The following is a 21,557-nucleotide window of genomic DNA, read 5'->3' as shown; positions in this document are numbered from 1 at the left end:
CTTTGTTTTTTTTTCATGCGGTAAGCTCTTGACCGGAGATGAAGATATTTCTGTCTCAGTGGGACTTGCCTGGTTAAATAAAGGATGAATTTAAAGGTGTGGTTTCTCAGGCAGTGGAAGGTGATCCTGTTCAGCTGACCCATGTTTAGTGGAAAATGTTCTGTATCAGACTTTCAAACGGCTGATGTAGGCCGGGGCCACCCGACCTTCAGTGGGACTTGATTGTGTAAGGGATAAGCGGGTGCGGTTGTGTGTATTGCATGCTTCACTGTCTCTGTAACCCCGATCTTATCTCAAGATTGCAGCAACTGTGAGCTCATTCATTTAAATTTCCCTTGTTCCTTTGTGGTTATTGTGCAGGTGAGCGTTAGCACCGTACATGGGCTGTCAGTGAGCAGGGGATTCCTCAGCACGGTGCTGATGGCCACAGAGAAGCAGGCGCGGCTGGGCTTAGTCCCCACTGTTCAGGAGGCGTCTTCACACCCTGCTGACACCCTGGCCCCGGACGGCTACAAAGAAGGAAGAGGACACATCGCCGCAAGGAGACCAACACAATACACACATACAAACCGCCACACGGCCTCGCAACCCGTGAAGTACACACACAAACACCAATACACACACAAATACACACACACCGACACACACGCGCGCGCTCGCAACCCGTGAAGTACACACACAAACACCAATACACACACACCGACACACACACACGCGCACTCGCAACCCGTGAAGTACACACACAAACACACCACAAATACCACACGCACACGCGCCGCTCGCAACCCGTGAAGTACACACAACACCAATACAACACAATCACACACGCACACCGCGCCGCAACGGAATAACACAACACCATACAACACGACACAACAACGCGCACTCGACCCTGAGTACACACAACACACACACCACACACACGCTGAACCCGAGTCAAGCACAAAACAATACACACATCAATAAGACACAACAGCTGCGCGTGCACACAGCAGCATACGTAGCAGAAGCAGCGCGTAGAGTAATCATAAAGCGGATGACTCCAGTGAGAGAAACTCAGAGTGTCTGCAGGCTCAGATAGCACAGGAGCCTGTTTCTCACTCTCTCTCTTTCTCCCTCTTTCTCCCTCTCTCCCTCCCTCCCTCCCTCCCAGCTGTCAGATCCACAGGCGCCTTCAGACTTTCAGAACTGCCTCCTGCTCAGAGCCTCTCTCCCTCCTCTCCCTCTCTCCCTCCCTCTCTCCCTCCCTCTTCTGTTTCTCCCCCGTCACCCCTGTTATCTTCAGCTCCAGTGTGCACGCAGTCTGCACCAGTGGCAAATTGAGACAGAGTTGTTTGACTGAGCCGTGGCTCTGAAACCCCCCCCCCCCCGGTTCCTGCGCTCTCATGGCCCCTGAGAAGTGGCCGTGATCCTTATCGCTGTCAGCGCGCACAATGGACAATGGACAGGGGAAACGCTACTCTTTTTTTTTTTTTACGCCCGGGACCCTCTCCGCTACATTCACAATGACCCGCTCCTCTTCTTCCGGGCCAACAAAAGAAATGGCACTGTAAGTCGCGGTCTTGGATTTCTGATTAGAAATGTCAGGCCGCCAAAGGGCCGAAAAGCAATCCCTCCTCAGTTTCACCCCCCCGCCACTCAGCCCAACCCCCGCCCCCCCCCCCCCCCCCCGCAGGCGGACTCGTTTGCGGTCGCGTTTAGATGCGCCCGGGTCGTGTCGCGAGCGACACGTCTCCAGCGCTTCTGGCCGCGACGGCTCACGCGCGAGGCCGATTGAGATGTCAGGCCGAACTCGCGCTGTTCCGCAGAAGCACGTTTCCTCTCGCATTGTTCGCTCGGTGGAACATGACAGTCGTGCCGAAATGGGATTTTAAAAAGCTGTGGGTAATTACCGCTGCTAATAACGTTCCCCAGAACCTCGTCGCATTTCGCTCCTGTTATTGTAATGCAACTTTAATTGCTTTTATAGCAGCCACATGGGTAATAAATGGATTTGCCTCAATGACAGATTATGATTTGAAGCACAAAAAGCCATAATTTGTCTTATGGTCTCCACAAAAAGCTTGTGTCTCGTACGTCAAAAGGTATGGAGCACATTTTTTTCCCACCAAAATCTGTTCCTGCAGATTACAATTATTTAAAAAGAGAGTGTGACAGTCTCCCCTCCTTTCATTTTATTTTATTTATTTATTTATTTATTTTTGCTTTTTTCAGTCCAGTACAAAGCAGAGAGGGTAAAAGACAGAGAAGGGACTACAGCTGAGAAAGTGCCATGGTGGGGACTGAACCCCAGTCAGTATGGGGGACTCGCGTGTGGTTGCAGAGCATGTGCCGTCCTTCAGTGGCCCCACACGATAAAGTATCTGCTTTTACACAGACTTGTGCTTTAATCTTCAGACTCCATCAATGGTCTCAATGGCCCAATAATACTACAGATACCTGCTTTAACACATTACTGCTTTCAGCTTCAGACTCCAATGGCCCCATATGACTACAGGTACCTGTTTTTACCCAGACTGTAAGCTTTTAGCTTCAGACTCCAATGGCCCCGTATGACTACAGGTACCTGTTTTTACCCAGTCTGTAAGCTTTTAGCTTCAGACTCCAATGGCCCCGTATGACTACAGATACAGTATCTGCTTTTACACAGACTTGTGCTTTTAAGCTTCAGACTCCATCAATGGTCTCATATGACTACAGATACCTGCTTTTACACAGACTTTGCTGCTTTTAGCTTCAGACTCCAATGCCCCCATATGACTACAGATATGTTTTTACGCAGACTTTATGCTTTTATCTTAAGACTTCAGTGGCCCCCTATGACTACAGATACAGTACCTGCTTTTACACAGACTTTGCTGCTTTTAGCTTCAGACTCCAATGCCCGCATATGACTACAGATATGTTTTTACGCAGACTTTATGCTTTTATCTTAAGACTTGTGGCCCCCTATGACTACAGATACAGTACCTCTTTTACACAGACTTTGCTGCTTTTAGCTTCAGACTTGCGCTACTTGTTAGCTGCATTATTTATGTTCTGCTATCTGGGTAATTTCCTGCATATTTTATAAGGCCTCTTGTTTACAGCAGCTCTATATTATATCTATTTATATACAGACCTACATTAAGCTGTAGAAATCACAGTTCAGTCTTGTCTTGTTTTTTTGTTTTTTTGTTGTTGATGGGCTTAAGGCATAACGCGCTGTAGTGTTTGCCCTGGATTTTGCACCTTGATCGTTTAACTCAGTGCAGAAGTTCCTGTCACGCAGCAGAATTTGAAACTGCCGCTTATCCAGTGCTCCGGAGCCGAATACACGAACCAGGCTTGCGTTGATCTACCAATATTGTATTTTTAACTGCGGGTTTCTAGGTACTCGCGCTGGGCAGGGTCGGATACGTTTTTGGCTGTTTGCCGTCTGCGATCTGCCAGCGTTGATTTCAGCGTTGAATGCAGGAAGGCTCTTTATCTGCGGAGCTCCTGGCTTTTGAACGTCGAGTCGGTCCACAGGGGACGCGGCGCGAAAAACACTGTTGATCTCATCAAAGCCTGGAGCTGCTATTAATGCTGACCCGCACCCAGGCTGGCTTGGGAATACTCTTATATTACTCTAATGGCATACTTGATAACAATCGTTAGTACACGAATCCAGCGATGACGTCATATCTAGACGAGCTGATCGGCCTGTCTGACTGGGTTCTTGGAAGGTGGAAGTGAACCTTGCCAAGATTATGTATGTCATTGCTGTCTTTTCAGGAAATCAAGGCTCGTTTTCATGACATTGGTTTTCGTTGCATGGTGACTAGAGTAAACTTGAATCACTGAGCCGCGAGACACTGTACACAAAAGATGCCGATTTATGGACGGGAATTAAAAACGAAGGTAGGAGCTTTTTTTATGATGGCGACTTTTAGATTCTTGAGTCTTTTAGAGTGTAAGGATACTGCAGGAGAGGGGAGGTGAACTTGTGATACCGGCAAATGTGTAGGCTGCACAGCTTTTGCCCTGGGAATTAAATGGAACTTAATGACTCTGCCTTATGAAAAAAGATATTAATATTTTAGGTGGATGATAATGAGGAGTTAACCGTCAAGACTTGAGTCGTAACTTTGCTTTATCTTCTGCAATTATGTTTTTGTCAAGTGTTGAAAAATGAAAGGCTAACCTTAAACTAATTTGTAAAATCAGTCCTTTTGTTCTGTAACGAAAATTTCATCCTTCTGGTAGAGATTGTGAAGAGGACTGATTAGGACTGTTTTAGATGTAAAATATGCCTGTCCTATGATGATTCAGAAATGCTAATTTGTCTCTGGACAAACTGACAATTAGGCTGAGTGGGACACTTGTATAGTACGGGTGCCTGCAGATCTGTGAAAGTAAAACTCAACTCCAGATAGAACAAGCGAGGTCAATTAAAACTGAATTTCAGCCATATTTTTAAAGTCGAGGGAGGAGACATACTTCAACAGAATGGACTCGTGCCAAAGGCAATACAAAGTATGCAAAGCTGTTTATTCCAGTAATCCTCCCCTTTAAGAAGATTATATTACATGACTCGCATGAACAGTATCGTTTAATTGCTGTTCTTTAAAAATAATCTCCACAAAATAAACCTCGTAGTGTGCTCAGTCAGTCTACCAAGGGAGAACATTTTATGCTTCAAAGAAACATTTTTCTGTTTATACGTTCAAGTTTTCGGGAAAATTACAAATTCAGATATTGAATCCGTATTTTTGACAGTCAATTTGATGAATTAATCGTTCAGAACTAACAGTGATATGCTTGAGCAAGTAGAATGGTGTGCTAATGAGCTCAACAGCATCCGACTGAGCTTGATAGACTGTTCACAATACCTTAACAGCTGCGCGATTCTTATGGTTCAGTAATTTATTTAATATATAGTATCGTTTGGATCTGTAGTATTAACTATATGTGGTTCAACTACATGCATAAGTGTGGAGTTCAATTATAAGTGTAGAGTTTAACTATATGCCTAAAAGGCATTTCATCTTCTATCTTCACACAGCATTGTATATTTGCAGTACTGACGCATGCACACCCTCGTCTTTGTTCAGCCGTAACGGCAGCAGCCGGTTGCTGGGGTGATTTTTAAAGCTGAGGTTTAAATATGGCGTGAAGCCGTCTGAGTGGTGAAGGTGCGTTCTCCCCTCGACTGCAGACCCGTTCTAAAGCCTCACAAGGCCAGCTTGACCCCACAACCATTCCAGCTCCGCTCTCTGAATCGTTCACCGCGGCTGTCAGAGAGGCTCTCACCGTTTCACTCGTCTACTGAAAGAATGCTGCAGTTCTTTTTGACGTGAGCACTAAGCTCTCCTGCAGCTACGTCCATATTAACGCTATTTATAGATTAACTTTTGGAAAAGGACGTAGGCCTCCGTTGTTGTGTTTATTTTATCATTCGTCGTTGTGCTCCCCTTGTAATCATCTCCGAGATCAAAAGCACGTTTATTACATGACCCCTGTTTCCAGGTGACCAGAATCTGTTTCGGCCCTGGCTTAAAGGACTTCATTAAATCAGTCCCTTATTAATGTCCCTGTCCTGACCTGGCTCTAATGAACTGCTTCTCAGGCAGGGTCAGAGCTGATTTCATTCAGCACTGCAGATGGTTTCACTAAACCTGATCGGCCCAGCTGGTCGTTCAGTTTCCACACGCATGTGCAGTTGTTGCATTGCTTCCAGAGGGACGCGTCTGGTGTGAGGGGGGATCTTAACTGTCACAGCAGATTATGAACTGAAGGAAGCCACAGCCATCTTGTCATTGTGTGGCCAGTTTATTTCAAAGCTTGGAAAAAGCACTAATGTAATGGTCTTAGAGGCAGCTATTCTGGACCGAGCCTTGGCCTCGGGTTGTAAACGCAGCGCCAGTGGATTCCAGTCATTTCATTGCGCGGCTCCGAGCGAGGCCTTGCACCGCATCCAAGTCAATCAGACACCCAGGCGGCGTTTTGTCATACACGCAGGCCCCTCCCCCTCCCTCCCCCCCAGCATTCAGGTGGCCGGCCAGTCAGTCGACAGTGCCGTGTGACCTGGGGTAACAGTGTCAGCATTTACCCTCTCCCGTTGCTAGGAGCCGCCTTTTTCTAAAAACTTTGTACCCCGCTTAAATAATCACCACCGCCAGAAACCGTGGCAGCTTGCCATTGGCTTTCAGCCAACCGTAAAATCGGCCATTTTACTGCGTGTCACAGGGAAGTGTACCCCGCCGGCTTGGCCTGTTCGAGGCGAGCGTGGAAATGACACGGTTGCTTGTTTGAAAACAGCGATGAAAGCGAATCATTTGTCGTTAGCCGGAGGTTTGACTTTGAGCGCTAGATCACTGGTTTATTTCCTGGAACGGCATTCAAATGCTTCTGGAGAAACTAAACACTCGCATTTATTGCATTTATCTTATCGGAATTCAAGGAGAGCCGGAACCTTGGCACAAAGAAGATGCTGCTTTGATTTTTTGTTCATTTTTCTGCTTCAAGGTCCGAGTGAACGCAGAAGTCTTTGTAGTCCTTATTTGCAGTACTGAAAAGGACTGGAATTTAATGGTGTGCTTGGGAACACGGAATCAATATTTGAATATTCACCCTTGGGAACCATAGAAACATTCAGATATAAAATTATTTGAAATAGCACACATCCCTAATTAGAAGTGACTACAGCCCTGTTTAATGAAGAAACCTGCTTGTGTGGGACAGTGGCCCTCTATGGCAAGCTCTTGGGTAACAGGTTTTTGGGTGGGGTGCTGGGGCTTTCTTTCTCTTTCGGTCTTGTTTTTCCTCATCCCAGGTGAGATGGCAACAAAGAATAGTCAACGTATAGGCGACCTGGATATCAGTGCACATTGTGCTCATAAAAGCTTGTCCCTGTTATTCCTGAAAGAACGTTATTGAAACCGCCGAAGCGCTCCCCATTTATGAAGTTTCGGGAGCCTCCCTGCGGCCGCCTCTGACCTTCTGACCGCCTGACCTCCTTTTCCCCCCTCTGCAGGCTCGGATCTCCTACCTGAGGGTGAAGTACCTGTTCTTCACCTGGCTGGCGGTGTTCGTGGGCAGCTGGGTGGTGTACGTGCAGTACTCGTCCTACATGGAGCTGTGCCGCGGTCACCAGTGCAAGAGCACCATCGTGAGTAGCCGGCACAGGCTCCGGTCCCTCTCACTCTCTCATAACAAATTATTACAAAGCCCTAGGCGATATTTCATAGAAAGTTTTTTTTTTTTAACTGCTACAGTTCCTTCTTAAGCATTTCTTAAGAAGTCCTATCAAGAGTAATCTTTCCTTTCAAGATGTGGGCTAGTTTCTTGCTGTAACCAGCCCACCTCATACAAAGAATCTTGGTGTACACTCCCCGTCCCCCCCCACTAAGGTTGTTTTTTTAACATTACATTCATTTAGAAGACTCTTTTCCGGAGTAGCATCCCATGTAGGAGAAACGTGTGCGTTCACATGATTAATAGGAGCGATCTTGTCAGACCTGGCTTACAGCATTCTCATGCCAAAGAGTACAGATACAGCATCACTCAAGTGCCAGTAGCTATGAGTACCAAGAAAATGGAGTACAAATTCAAAATATGTACAGACGCAACCACACCAGGCCTCTAGGAGATAAACATGAAAGCATGAAAATCCGGTACTAGCCCGCAATGAACCCTCCCTCCCCCCGTTCGCCAGCGTGAATTCTGGGAGATCCAGGGACTCCAGCGACAAAGAGTGGATTACAGGGCCGCGAGGCTGTGAGCCGCTCGCGGACCAGACCAGACGGCGCTTTGCTCCTGCGGTAGAGGGGGTGGGATGAAGGAGGCTCCTGTCCCGTCCCCGCGGAGGGGATGGGCGCAGCGTCCCGGACTGGCCGCCGAGCGCGCGTCCCGCGTCGGGCTTCCGTCGGCCCCCCCGGCGGCTCTCTTTGTCCAAAGCCCCCGCTCTGCGCGGAGCGGCCTCTCCCTGGCACCCCCGCCGCCCCTCTTTCGCAGAATCGGGAGATGGTCGTCTCCCCAACGCCTGGCCTCAGACACAGAGCGGGCCGAATGGTGGCGCTCGTGGACCGACGCCCGCCGAGCTGCCTGATTGTGGTTTTCTGCCCGTCAGTGAGGAGATGCGTTTGCTTGGTGTGTGGAGATGTACGCTTTGGGTTGTAACAAACACACATTGAGAAGCGGGAGCGTGTGGATTAACGGAGCCACCTACTGGTGAGATGATGCAAAGAACGGTCTCCGTCTGCCGCACAGTGTCCGTTTACAGCATGATTTTAACATTTCTAAAATTCACCTTTAAAAAAACAGACGCCTCTTCCCTCACTGATTGATATTGAGGCGTTTGAAAATCGAATTGCAAGCCCGTTTCGAGTGTGTGTGGTATTGCGGACTCAAGCCCGTTTCGAGTGTGTGTGGTATTGCGGACTCAAGCCCGTTTCGAGTGTGTGTGGTATTGCGGACTCGACTGTGAGCTGTGGCAGTATCGCCACTTCCTGCTGTAGCTGACAGAACCCACCCACGGTGTTGTCAATATACCATTAGACAGCTTCCTGTGATGCAGTACAGGGCTGGCCTGAACTTGTGTGAAGCTGAATGAGCTAGTGGAAGTGGCTGTGTGTGTGTGCACGCTTGTGTGTGTATACATGTATGTTTGTATGTACGCATGTGTGCACGTGTGTGCGTGAGTGTGTCTCTGTGCATGTGAGTGTGTGTTTGTGTCTGTGTGTGTGTGCGAGAGCTCTAACCCCCATGCCCCTGTCAGTGTGATAAATACAGGAAGGGAGTGATCGATGGCTCGGCCTGCAGCAGCCTGTGTGAGAAGGACACGCTGTACCTGGGGAAGTGCCTGTCCACCAAACCTAACAACCAGGTCAGGGGCTCGATGCTCGCCCTTCCCCAAATCCTCTGCCCTCCAGTGGCCAGCAGCTCAAACTGACCCCCTCCCATCCCCTCCCATCCCGCTCGCAGGTGTACACGGGCAGCTGGGGGGACCTGGAGGGCGTGGTCAAGTGCCAGATGGGGGACGTGCTGCACTACGAGCTGGGGGCGGAGATGGAGCCCAGGAAGGAGGCGGCGCTCTTCGACAAGCCCACCAAGGGCACCTCCGTGGAGAAGTTCAAGGAGATGGTCTTCAGCCACCTGAAGGTGAGGACAGTCCCACCTGCTGTTTCTGCTTAACAAGTCAATAGATTTAACTGCGTTTGTGGTTACAACCCTCCCACCAGTCATCCCACAGGTTTTTTATGGCCTATGGTCACTAGCTGTGTGTTTTTGAGTCAACAGTGGAGGTGAGCTGCTGGTGATGTGACCGATAGATGAATGTTGAAGTTGTGGGCCTGAAAAAAAAACTGAAATGGATGTTCAACCCATGCTTTTTCTGTGTCCTCTCTTGCACCCTCTCTCTTTCTCACTGTCTTGCTTTCTCTCCATCTCTCTATTTCTCTCTCTCTCTCTCTCCAGGCGAAGGTGGGCGAGCAGGCTAACCTGCTGGACCTGGCATCCTTGGTGCTGTCGGTCGCCGACGGCAACAAGGACGGCCACATCTCGTTGCCGGAGGCCAAGTCGGCCTGGGCCCTGCTGCAGCTCAACGAGGTCCTGCTGATGATCATCCTGCAGGACAAGGAGCACACGCCCAAGCTGCTGGGCTTCTGCGGGGACCTGTACGTGACGGAGAAGGTGCAGTACACCTCCCTGTACGGCATGAGCCTGCCCTGGCTGCTGGAGCTGTGGATCCCGTCCGGCCTGCGCCGCAGCATGGACCAGTGGTTCACGCCGTCCTGGCCGCGCAAGGCCAAGATCTCCATCGGCCTGCTGGAGTTCGTGGAGGACGTCTTCCACGGCACCTTCGGCAACTTCCTCATGTGCGACGTGAGCGCCGCCAACTTCGGCTACAACGACAAGCACGACCTGAAGATGGTGGACATGCGGCGCATCGTCCCCGAGGCCAGCCTGCGGGAGGCCATGCGGGACCGCCGCTGCGGCGAGGACGGGGACTGCGTGTTCGGCGCCGACTGCCGCACCTCCTGCGACCTCACCAAGAGGCGCTGCACCCCCGAGGTGGTCCAGCCCAACCTGGCCAAGGCCTGCCTGGCCCTGAAGGACTACCTCCTGCGGGGGGCGCCGTCGGAGATCCGCGAGGAGCTGGAGAAGCAGCTGTACTCCTGCATGGCCCTCAAGGGCACCAGCGACCAGATGGAGATGGAGCACTCGCTTATCCTGAACAACTTGAAAACTCTGCTGTGGAAGAAGATCTCCTACACGAAGGACTCCTAATGAAGGCCGCTGGACGGGTACTGTCGCTCCCTCGCCCCTGACCTCCTTAGGCCTTTCTGGAAATATTGGGAGGAAAAGCCGACATACTGGTGAAAAAAAACTACAATCATGGTTGGGGGGGCAACAAAAAAAAATGCATTGGCATTATTTTGTTTCTTTGTTGTTTGTGTACCGTGTACATTTTTCATTAAGGATTTTACGTCTGCCATCTTCTTTTGTTGTTTTTTTTTTTTAGATTGTGCCATAAAAAAAGCGATTTTGGCTCCAAGTGGGTGTGATTTGGGGAGAGAAGAAAAAGGGGTGCCTTCAAGACAGCACAAAATGATTCACCTGCATCCGCTGCACCGTAATCGAAGGAACGTGGTTTTTCCCCACTTCTGAAGGAAGTGTATTTGTTCATTGCAGCATTTTGGCGCTGCTGCCTCATTGGTTAGTCTCTCTGTTAACGCGAGTACAACGTTCCCGTAACGTTTTCGTTAATTTTTAATCGAGGAACCACTATGTAGTACACTCTGTGCTCAAGGCCACTGCTGCTGTATGAGAATGAATTGTAACAATCCAGAAAATTATGTTTACCTTGAAATTTTGAAGTAGCATGATGAATTTGCACATTAAATGATGTACAACACAATGTGTCTCCAATGTAACTTCTAACAATCAAACCTGCCCAACTGTCCTTGCTGATCAGTTACAGCAATGATATCAGTGCTGTAGAAATTCAAGATGTGGTCACTTTCAGCAACCCTTACCAGTATTCATTTTAAACAAAGAGAGGATTCAGAAATTTCTCTGACAGCACCTCATCAAAACATTTATCCGATATGAATTCTGGGTTTAACTTGACCATGCACGAATCCACTAAAATGTTTAGGGATCAGGATAAACCTTTTTAATTTCCCCAAGAAATGTAATGCAATCTTGTAACTGCCTTCAGTGTCCCATCTCAGATGAAATCTGTTTTTTATACAGATTATCTTCATCCCAGATTATGAATTGTCTCTTCCATCAGTTCGTAAGGGTTGAGACGTGCACATGTTCTCCCCACGCTCAAATGGACAACTTGGTCCATACAGAGCTGTCTGTCTCATTTCACAGCGTAACTGACTCCACTCAATACCAATGATTATTTCTCCATTTATTGGTCTGTCCATATAGGTGTAGCTTCAGATTCAATCTGCTCAGACTGATCCTCTTCATTGGTCCAAAGCCATTTTGAGCATTAGCTAGTAGTCTTGGGCAGCTATAATCAGGGTGTCGTGTCTACCTTTAAAAGCTCCCAAAGCGGAAATCTAAAGTGGTCTTGTAAGGTGGTTAAATGCTCGTTGGCACAAATAAAAGGAATGGCTTCAGCATATTCACAAGTGGAAACATTGTGATGGGCGAGTGGGCACTGACCAGGGATCGATGTGTAACAGCCATATTTATCCTTCATTTATGTGATGTTTTGACTGGTGAAATGGACAAGCTTTCAACGTGTAAAATGCTATCAAACCATTAGCAGTTTTTTTTACAGGCCTCTCCAGTCCATCTAATGGGCACTTATTGAAAAGCAAATGAAAACAGACTCTGAAAACACACAGCAAGTGCAGATGGTAAATTGTCAAAACAGTCTGGCTGCAGAGTGCCAGCAATAAAATTGGGCTTTGCTGTAAATGGGTTTCTCAGTACTGACAAGGACCCCATAGGTCCTTAAAAACTTTTGATTGGTCAAGTATGAAGCTGGAAACTTCAAAGTAGTGGAAGTCTTGACTTTTTAAATGAAGTTGATTATAGTGTTCGCATCAAATTTAAAACATTGGTCCTAGCATAACAGGCAGTCAAGGGATCAGCCCCAGCATCCCTCCACAAGATCTTCAAACCCTACATGCCAGCCAGACCCCTCCGTTCCGCTACCTCAGGACGCCTGGCACCTCCCCCTCTTCGCACTTGCGCTTCCCGATCACGTCTCCTGTCTGTTCTGGCCCCACAATGGTGGAATGACCTCCCCATGGAGGTCAGAACAGCTGAGACCCTGACCCACTTCAAGCGACAACTGAAGAATCACCTCTTCAGGCTGCACCGCTCCCCATCCCTCCCTACCTCCCTGTAATCTCTAAATTGACTGTAAGCTTAGGGTTGTAACTAGGCAGCCGTTTCGTAGTTGACTTAGTTAATGTTAGTGTAATGTTACTCGTGTCTTAACTACTGCTTGTATTTTTGCATAGACTGCGTTGTTGCTGTTGTTTCGAGAATCTGACTACCTTCAAACGCAGACTAAAGACTCATCTCTTCAGGCTGCACCTCTCCCCACCCCTCCCTAGCCTATAGTTTAGCTCAATGTACCTAGTTAGGCTAATGCGATCACGTTAGTTTTTATTTGGCAGGATTGTTTTTGTCGGATTCTGATTAGGCAAATGTGATTTCAGTGCTAGTTTGTACTTGGCAGGATTGTGTGTTTGCTGAACAGGTTACCCTACAGGGTTGGAGTCCTGATCTATGTGGTCACTTCTGGTACTACGATCTTTACTTCACTCTAGTGTTTTTCTTTTGCGCCTCTGCACCTTGAACTGATTCACTTGTTGTACGTCGCTCTGGATAAGAGCGTCTGCTAAATGCCTGTAATGTAATGTTAGTGTTAATCAGTTTAACCTTCAGGGTCCAAGTTAAACTGTGCGGTTGTTCCCTGCACTTGGAACGGTATTTCTCTCGAGGGTTTTCGACACACTTGTTCCTGGTTATGGTTATACACTTTGTTGTACGTCGCTCTGGATAAGAGCGTCCGCCAAATGCCTGTAATGTTCAATGTTCATGTAGAAATAAGGTCTGTAACAGTCCCTGAAAAACCCAAACCCTGTGGGAAGACACCAAGTCTCGCATGCAGCATCTCTTCCACACACCACCAGATGCTTCAGAGCTAGGACCTATAATGGGCATCTCGTCCTTCTCTAAGACCGAATAAAAAAAAGCACAGGAAACGATTCTTATGCAAATACGCCTCGCATAAGTCCAAAAAGCAACCACACCCATCAGGTCTTTTTTTTAATAGATTTATTAGAACAAAGCATCTGATTTGCGAAGGGGGGGGGGTGTGCAGGTCTAGCTGTCGTCGGCCTCTTTTTCCTGAGCGCGGAGGAAGCTGGCCTTCTTCTGAGCGACGCGGTCTTTCCTCTGAGCGAGCGAGAGCTTGGCGCGGTTCCACCTGCAACACACGGCTCCCGTTAGCGGTCGTTAGCGACGGTAAAACAGAGCGGGAGCTTCTTTCCCCCGCGGTCAGTAACGCGACCGAGGCTGAACTCCGCGCCTCTGCTTCGACGCGTTTTTTCCGCTGCTTTTATCCGCCGCTGCCACTTACCAGGCCCTTAAAACGAGAAGTAGGTAACTGGCACCACGGGCAGAAAGCTCTATCCATTACCAGAAGGACAGCCGGGACTTATTTGCATTAAATTTCCTTTTTTTTTTTTAAAGATGGTGGACAGCCTATTTCTAAAGATAGTAGTAATAGTTGCTGCAGTGCGGCACAGCGGTCAGGGAATTGGGTGTTTAGGGGATTCGGTTGCGGGTTTGATTCCCGGATGGCTCACTGCCGTTGTACCCTCGAGCAAAGCACTTGAGCTGAATTCTTTCAGTAAACGGCCAGCTGCATGTAAACTGCATCAAGCCAATCCAAAGCATCTGCTAAATGCTTAACATGTAATCGGATGTTTTTAAAGCCGATTAAAATGCTGAATACTCCATCCTGAAATGATCTGCTTTACCAGTTCACGTCTACTCCTAGCTTGCCAATTACAATAAAACACTGTGTGCAGAAGTTCACACTGCATGCTATAGCCCTCTTAGCCAGAGTTGAATACAGCCAGGATGGCAAAAGTAATGAACTCAACCATCAGTCAACTTGAGCAACTGAAGTTCAGACCAGCAAAAATTTCCGACAAGCAGCACTTTCTCTGCTGGCTATCTGGACAGACCCAAGACCACAACGCATACAATTAGAAATAAATTCCCCAAAAAGCAGTCTCTTGTAATGGCAGGGTCATCCACCATCTTGTTAAAAATGTGATCTCCCCTGGTTTTTTTGGGGGTTTTTTTCCACTTGGCAGGAGCAGCTCTCTAATAAAGCCAAAGAGAAAAGGCACCCTGCCAGCTTTCTGGATTCCAATTCTCCCCCAGTCTCTGGTTCGCACTGTTGGACAGGCCCTGCTAAAGTAAACACGGGCTTTGCTTTTCATTTTCTATACAAACAGCACTGCAGAACTGCTTCTGTAAAGGGGTCAAGTACAGGTAAACTATTAATGGAACGGCACAACGAACACCGTCTACAGGGCCAGAGCGGTTGTAGGCTGCTGCCCTGGTTTTGGCTCCATTTCTACAGAATCGTTTCTTTTTAAGCGTTTACCGCGGTGTGATGAGTGCTCTGCGTTTATCACACGCGATTCGGAAAAGAAAATGTAGTCACAATCTTTCTAACTTCTGCCTCTTGTTTTTGCCCCTCACAAAATACACCCTAAACCAGCCCTGGCTCCTAGAATATGCATTGTACAGTTAGTCACTGGGAAGGCTGATGAGCTGAACTCCAGACTCTACGTTTGCCCTAAGTGAACACATCTGGTCCATAATCGCAATTTTAACTACACAGTCAACAATGTAATGGCTACTGTTACCACAGCTGCCTATAAACTACATTAAAAATGTCACACTGCCACAGATGACCATTCCTAGGAGAAAGACTGGATTCTCTACCAGTGGAGGCTAACTGAACTCCACTTAGTTTCACAGGGGACAAATATCCATTAGACAGAAACCCACCTCTTCTTCTTGACCTCTTTCTTGGGCTTCTTTTCGTGGACTGGGTTCTCGCGGATGGCAGCATGGGCTTTTTTGTACATTTCCTCTACCTGCAGGAAGAACACATCCAGGACTGTTCTTTCAGCTCAAACACAAAGCCCAAGGACACCCAGCCTTTTCAGTTTTAATCAACGCTAACAGACGTGTGGATTTATCCACAGCCTGTTCCAGCTGGTTACTGAAAATTCTGTTTGACGTCACACACACCAACCTACATTTCAAATGGTGCAGTAAGAAGGTGCATTCCAACAGTAATATGTGAGACACTTCCATACCAGTCCCCTAAAGTAGTCACTTTCAGGATTGTTGACGAACTAGCACTGACACAAGCAAGCTATATATATCACCCACATAAAAGCTTACATAAGGCCACAATCAGTGTATGCATATCATGATGGCCTAGCAACTGTACATTGTCAATGAACTGAACACTCTGGAATCCAGGACCAACAGAGCACATCCACTCCAGGCAGCATCTGCAGGGAAGCCACCACTAGAGGTCGCTGCTGCGGCTTCTCCCATGTCAGTGTGAAACCAGCCACGTTGCTCTCAGCCCTGTCTTGAAGCAAGGTTACATCAGCCGAGCAGACCGAGGAGCAACTACAGTTTGCACAGTCCCAAAGCAGACATGATCGAGCAGTGCTGTCAGCTTAAACTGTGCTATTCTGTCAGTGGAAAATTACAAAACCGACATGGTACACTAGAGAGCCTAATTACTACGGTAGTAAACCTCAGGCTTTCCAATTTGAAGCTGCGATTAGTTATCTGGCAAAAACACAAATCTTGCTACAATACGATGCAAAACTATCTGATATAGGCAGAAAAGATCAACAAATATGATCCAGCTAACACAATCTTATTACAATGAACACACAACCAAAACGAGGTCGAGAGTGCACAAAAATTACCATCCCGTTTAACAGACGGAAAAACGGCACTAGTGCGAGAGAAGATGAGGTCATCAGAAACACAAACAATGATGTTGGCAGTGTTGCCAGAGAGGAAACCACCGTAAGATTATGGACATTTTAATAAGCCTTGTGCTATGATTCTTAAGACGGATGTATTTGACTGGATCAGATCGTTGCCCTTTGACCCGACACATCGATCGGGACCCGCTGTATCGTTACAGCGCTGCTAATCGCGCACGCGAGCGCACGCGCCGCTGGCTGCGCGCGGGCCGCTCACCATGTCGGGCGTGACGCCGTTCTTGATGAAGCGGGAGAACTGCTTCTTGTAGGCGTCCTCGTCCTCCTCCATCAGGTAGCTCATGTACTCGGACACGTTGACGCCCATGATGTGCTTCCTGTGGACGTCTGCGTTGAACTCTTTGCTCTCCGGGTCGTAGCCGGGGAACCGCTTGGTGCTGGGAGATCAGAGGCCGTGTCAGTTTACCCGCGTCTGCAGACGCATTAGCAATGGCTTCCCGTCTCCTACCGAGCTCCTGCGCCTCTCTTAATGCCATTAAATGGAGCCGTCAAGGAAAGGAATCTATTAAGCACAGCACCTCAAGTTACCCTCTAATGTGATTTAAACTGCAAATCCAGACTTGCTGTCCTTATCGGGCTCAGAAAGTGGCAATGCAAACAGGAAAAATGAACATCACAGCTCACCTCCAAAAGTGTATTGGGGGGGGGGGGGGGGAGGCAGCTGCATTTTCAACATTTCTAAAAATACTTGACTGTGAATGACCTGCTGTCACGCTGCTGAAAAACTGTGCTTCAGACACTTCTGACTACTTCTAACTTAGACTACATTTGACTGTTGCTAGAGCACACGTCCAACGAGAACTACGCAACAATCCCAAGACTCTTACCTGTGAGGAATCGACAGGCCTCCATCTACCGCTCCTTTGAGGGCGCCGAAAACTTTGTTTCCCGTCGTGGTTCTGGCGAGTCCTGCGTCCAGGTAGCAGGTGAAAGCCCCGGGCTGGTCGTCGATGCTCTCCACGTTGAACTCGTCGCCCGTCACCTCAACCTGGCCCTCGTACACCTTGTCCAGACCGAACTTGTTCAAGAGCTGGGGGGGAGGGGGGAATGGGATAGGCCTCAGTACCCTTTCACCCACCAAACTACCCGTTATAAAGATACCACAAGCAGCATTTCCTAACTGGTCACATTTAGCAGTGCCTCTAGTTTTTTCATACAATCCGGTGTCTCAAGTTGGCGTACATGGTTGTAACCCCTTCTGATGACTTTTTTCTAAGGCTGGGCAATATAATGCAATGATAATTACTAGGTGCGGTAACGAGCATCGTCATTATGTGGTGTATTGTCTTTCCTTTTATCTGTTTCTCTTTAATTACACCTGAAAAAAACACCACCACTTATCTACTGAGTGTTGATAACACAGCCATTCAACAGCAAGACCTTGCGGCTTCTGTGTGATTGAGAAAAAGCCCATCACATAATCATGTGGAAGCTGTACGTCCTTGCTGCTGATCGGCTATTTTGTCAACAACCGAACAGATATCAGCATTGGTACTTTTAAAGACTTTTGGAATGTCCAAATGTATACGCAGGCCAGCCCCATCACTCCTAACTTTGGAGAACGCAAACGTGCATGTGCTCAGCTCCATTGACTGTGCTACCAGCTCACACCCTCACCCCACAGTCCACCAGCACAGTTTCCCTGTAATTCAATCAGATGTGTGCACTTCAGGCAGTCAGTGCAGTTACCCAATCAGGAGGTACTCCTGGTTAAATAAAGGGCCAATCCTGCTGAGCCTGTGTTTCTAGGCAACGCAGAGCCCAATCATATGCCTAAAATTGTCAGGACCCACTACCAGACTGAAACTCAATGCTTGAGCAGGGTGAGTCATCAGGTAGGCACTACGACTCAAATTCTGCAAGTTTAAGCCAAACTATGTTCCATTGTCCCAAACAAAACCTCCAATCCAGTCATCCCAGAATGATTCTATTCAAATGTAAATGCATGCTTGACAATTAATCCACAGATCTGAAAACACCGGACAAAAATGGCAAAAATAAGTCCTTCACGTTCCAACTTCAGCAGGTATGGCTTGACATTAGAGGAGCAGTCCTTCAGCAAAACAGCCGGACCGCCAAGGCGCCCAATCCACCAGAACGAAAACAACAGAGCGCGAATATCCCAAGGTCGCGATGTACCGATCCCCTCAGACATCAGCGCTGTGCAGACACCCCAAAGAGGAGAGGGGTGAGTTTCGGGCGGGACGGGGTTGGGTCTTTACCCTTCGTGCCAGCAGCAGCCCTGTGCAGTACGCCGCGGCGTAGTTTGTCAGACCCACGGCAATCCCGTACTTTGGAAGCTCGTGGGAGTAGGCAGCGCAGACGACCACATCCCCCTCGATCTTGGCGTAGGCGATCTGAAACAGAGCGGGCAGCAGAGTTAGCCATCCTCCCAGCATACGCACCATGCACACACCAGGACCAGCTCCTCTGTAGCGGTTTCAACCGCCACCAATCCCAGCTGCCTCCAAACTGACATGTTGTCAACCGTATCTCCCATAATTTGTATATGAGATTTCTGGGCATACGGTCATTATCTGTCCTCCCACAAGAGAACTATTGGGGTAACAGGGCTTAAGTTAAGTTAAAACGCATGAACATTTTTGACTGACAGAATGTCAGTCAAGACATACAAAAGAACTTCTACATCAGTACTGCTGTAACAACCATTTTGTTGTATCCCATGCAACCCAGTTTTGCCTGGCATTCGGTTTTTTCATGCGTACATACTTCACACACACTTTAGTACAAGAAGCAACACGCACATCAGACGCACTCTCACCTGGCAGATGATATCCCTGTTGGTGAACCTCACAACCATCCGATACTTGGGGGTGTTGTATTTGTTTTTGTCTTGGATGACCAGGCGCTTGCGGGCAAAGTAATCAGTTTTACCCTCTGAATGAGCACAAACATCAGCCATTAGACAAAACTCCCACCTTGATCAGAATCAAATGCACTATACAGGATGACATTTCAAATGGACCAAAACTACATCACTGGTAACATTGGACGCACAATAGCAACTGTTAACGACATAACGTGTTACATGATGCCACATGTATCAGTCAACGGTCAGCCAAATACAACGACAATATATTTACCTCGCCTTCTCCTGAATTTCACCTGGTACCTCTTGAAGTACGACTTATTCTTCACGACTTTAACGAAACCCTGTAGAGAAAATACATTCATGAGATACTCACAGCTGCAAATGTGGTAATACTTTAGCAAGCAAGTCGTCTTTACTAAAAATCTAAACTAAAGCCAATTACGTGCATACTCTAACGTTGGCACATCCGTGCAATGTAGAGGCAGGATATGTCTTTATTAACACGTGTGCAATTATACAAATGTGCAAGTGTTAAATCACATCTGGAGTTCACTTCAAGTGTTGTCAAAAATCAAACATGGCGATGATTTTAGCCAACTTGTTTAGCTAGCCAACGTTAGCTGGTAGCTGTGTCAATTCTGTCTAGCCTGCTCACAGATGTTAGCCGCGGATACCAGAAAGGGTATGTACTCAAAAGTATCCAAACCACAACTCAAAACGGCAACAAGTTAACAAGACATGTTTGGTATAGCTGTCGCATGCCTCTCTCTGGAGTTATAAGATTCAATACAAGGAAAACGTGCAAGTTAGGCCACGCTGAAGATTGGCCGGCGAAAGTAGCTCAATCGGACATCTAACATCATCCAAGTATTTTACAATCTGCATCTAAACAAGAAAATAAATAGAGCCTATGATATGTCTCTTATTTATTCCGATTGGTATATATTATTATGATTTACTGACCATTTCGCTGTTTTTTCGACCCCCGTTAGTCTGGAGACTAGCGTCAACAGACTGAGGCAATAACTATGCTACACTGGGAAAAGAATGTGTGTATTGCGCATGTCCCGTACATAGTCACTGTTTCCTGCAATCACTAAAATGACTTCTGCCTCCTTCGGCCTTGGAGGATAAACTACTTCGAGTCATCCGTTGATAAAAGTACAATGAACTATTATATTACAATCCATTTTCAATAAATAGATATGTATTGTAATATATACGTAAGTCTTGGGTTTCTTTATTGAAGTTTCGTAAAATAACTGACGAATTATTTAGATAATGAATATATACATATACATCTATATTATTAGAGTAGAATTCTGGCTTTTCACATGAATGACTCAAGCATGGTGGCTCCCGAACTACGCCCTGGGGGAACACTGTATATGTAGGTTTTCTTTCCAACCATAATTGCAATCTTAGAATTTTAATAAGATGCAAATTTTCCTTAATCATTTGCTTTTCATGTTTAGAGGGATTATTTAACCTCTTCAGCCATACCTATGTTAGAAATAGCCATGCATGCCTTGAAGAATAAAAGTCCCATGTTCACATTGTGCTTATTGTCCTATATCGCAAACAATTATATAATAAGAGGTAACAATTATTAAATGATCAAATTAAACGTTGAGGTGAATTAATAGGCTCCTAACTGGTGAAAGTGCAGTCACATGGCCACAAAAACTAACCATTTGGTAGATAGCATAATGAAGAATTTGAAGACAAAACAAATGGCTACAAGCCATACCTCCAGTGTTAAGAAGTTTAGGAAAACAATGATGAAAGAACTTAAATGTGCACAACAACCTAATTAGAAGCCTACTTATTCAGCTCAGTCTTTAATTTGATCAGCTAAAATATTTTTTGGCTATTTTATGTTTTCAATATATCACAAATAAAATGTGAACATGGTACTTTTACCTTTCTCTTTGATCTAAAGGCAAACTGAATTGGGTCGAATTGAAGCGATATCCCTAAATCGAAACGATAACAAATAACATCAGCGAATAACAGCCAAAGACGAATTGAAATCCATTACTCAAATATAAAGAGAGACGCGTTGCAATTAACCGGAATATGACCCTAGCGCAGGTGCTACCCAGCCCTGTTCTTGGAGAACTAACGTCCAGTAGGCTAAGTTTTCATCTCAACCCTAATTTGGCACACCCGATTCTACAAATTAGCAGCTCAATGAGATCTCTAGCCTTCGCATGGTTATAGCAAAAACCTACAGAACGGCATATCTCTGGGAATAGGGTTGGGCAGGCCCAAGCATGTGTAAAGATTTCGTTTTTTTTTTCTTGCAAAGTACCAGCAGAGGGTGCACTTCAACAATTATTCAAAGTCACACATTCCCCATGTTACATTACCGATAGCGCTGTTTTTATAAGATGAAGTAGTAGTCCTGTCTGAAATGCGTTTATCAAGAAAACGGTTGGTGACACAGTTGTGGTCAACAGAGAGCAATTGTAACTAATCCTGGATACTTGACTGTACCCCGCAAACAACAGTAGCCTAAATAATACAATAGCTCCCCAATCAAAGCTTAAGTGGGCTTATCTATTCAGGGTTTGATTCAATAAAGTGTAATTCAATCACTTTGATTCCTGTAAAGCAAGCACTACAGTAAGTATAGACATTATAATCGTAACGAGTTTGAC

At 46.8% G+C, this 21,557-nt stretch overlaps 2 protein-coding genes across 8 annotated transcripts in view; one reads left to right on the top strand and one right to left on the bottom strand.

The window, feature by feature from the left end:
- The window catches only part of dipk1aa (divergent protein kinase domain 1Aa), a 32,818-nt gene extending 21,936 nt beyond the window's left edge, over nucleotides 1-10,882 (top strand). For 4 of the 5 annotated variants that reach the window (XM_064341803.1, XM_064341800.1, XM_064341799.1 and 1 more), the window contains 4 exons: nucleotides 6,998-7,132; nucleotides 8,741-8,848; nucleotides 8,947-9,123; nucleotides 9,439-10,882. In XM_064341803.1, the coding sequence (XP_064197873.1) occupies nucleotides 7,094-7,132; nucleotides 8,741-8,848; nucleotides 8,947-9,123; nucleotides 9,439-10,251 (1,137 nt within the window). In that variant the 5' untranslated portion in view covers nucleotides 6,998-7,093 and the 3' untranslated portion in view covers nucleotides 10,252-10,882. Of the gene's footprint in view, nucleotides 1-2,986; nucleotides 3,883-6,997; nucleotides 7,133-8,740; nucleotides 8,849-8,946; nucleotides 9,124-9,438 lie in introns of those variants that run through there. The other variant, XM_064341802.1, reaches the window with a different exon arrangement.
- Nucleotides 10,883-13,261: 2,379 nt separating this feature from the next.
- Nucleotides 13,262-20,954, bottom strand: rpl5a (ribosomal protein L5a). Of its 3 annotated transcripts, none has more exons than XM_064341806.1 (8): nucleotides 20,936-20,954; nucleotides 19,166-19,235; nucleotides 18,844-18,959; nucleotides 18,284-18,418; nucleotides 16,889-17,091; nucleotides 16,261-16,438; nucleotides 15,034-15,122; nucleotides 13,262-13,429 (listed from the first exon to the last, which is right to left on the bottom strand). In XM_064341806.1, the coding sequence occupies exons 3-8, from the start codon at nucleotides 18,880-18,882 to the stop codon at nucleotides 13,327-13,329; spliced, it is 747 nt and encodes a 248-aa protein (XP_064197876.1). In that variant the 5' UTR covers nucleotides 18,883-18,959; nucleotides 19,166-19,235; nucleotides 20,936-20,954; the 3' UTR covers nucleotides 13,262-13,326. The 3 variants fall into 3 exon arrangements, with proteins under 3 accessions (XP_064197876.1, XP_064197875.1, XP_064197874.1); XM_064341805.1 differs by lacking the exon at nucleotides 20,936-20,954 and adding an exon at nucleotides 20,818-20,836; XM_064341804.1 differs by lacking the exon at nucleotides 20,936-20,954 and adding an exon at nucleotides 19,858-20,012.
- Between the last annotated feature and the right edge of the window lie 603 nt (nucleotides 20,955-21,557).

Source organism: Anguilla rostrata, chromosome 6 (genome assembly GCF_018555375.3).
Source record: "Anguilla rostrata isolate EN2019 chromosome 6, ASM1855537v3, whole genome shotgun sequence".
Classification (NCBI taxonomy): Eukaryota; Metazoa; Chordata; class Actinopteri; order Anguilliformes; family Anguillidae; genus Anguilla; species Anguilla rostrata.
The sequence above is the reverse complement of the archived record's forward strand: the minus strand, read 5'-3'. Positions and strand labels throughout refer to the sequence as shown.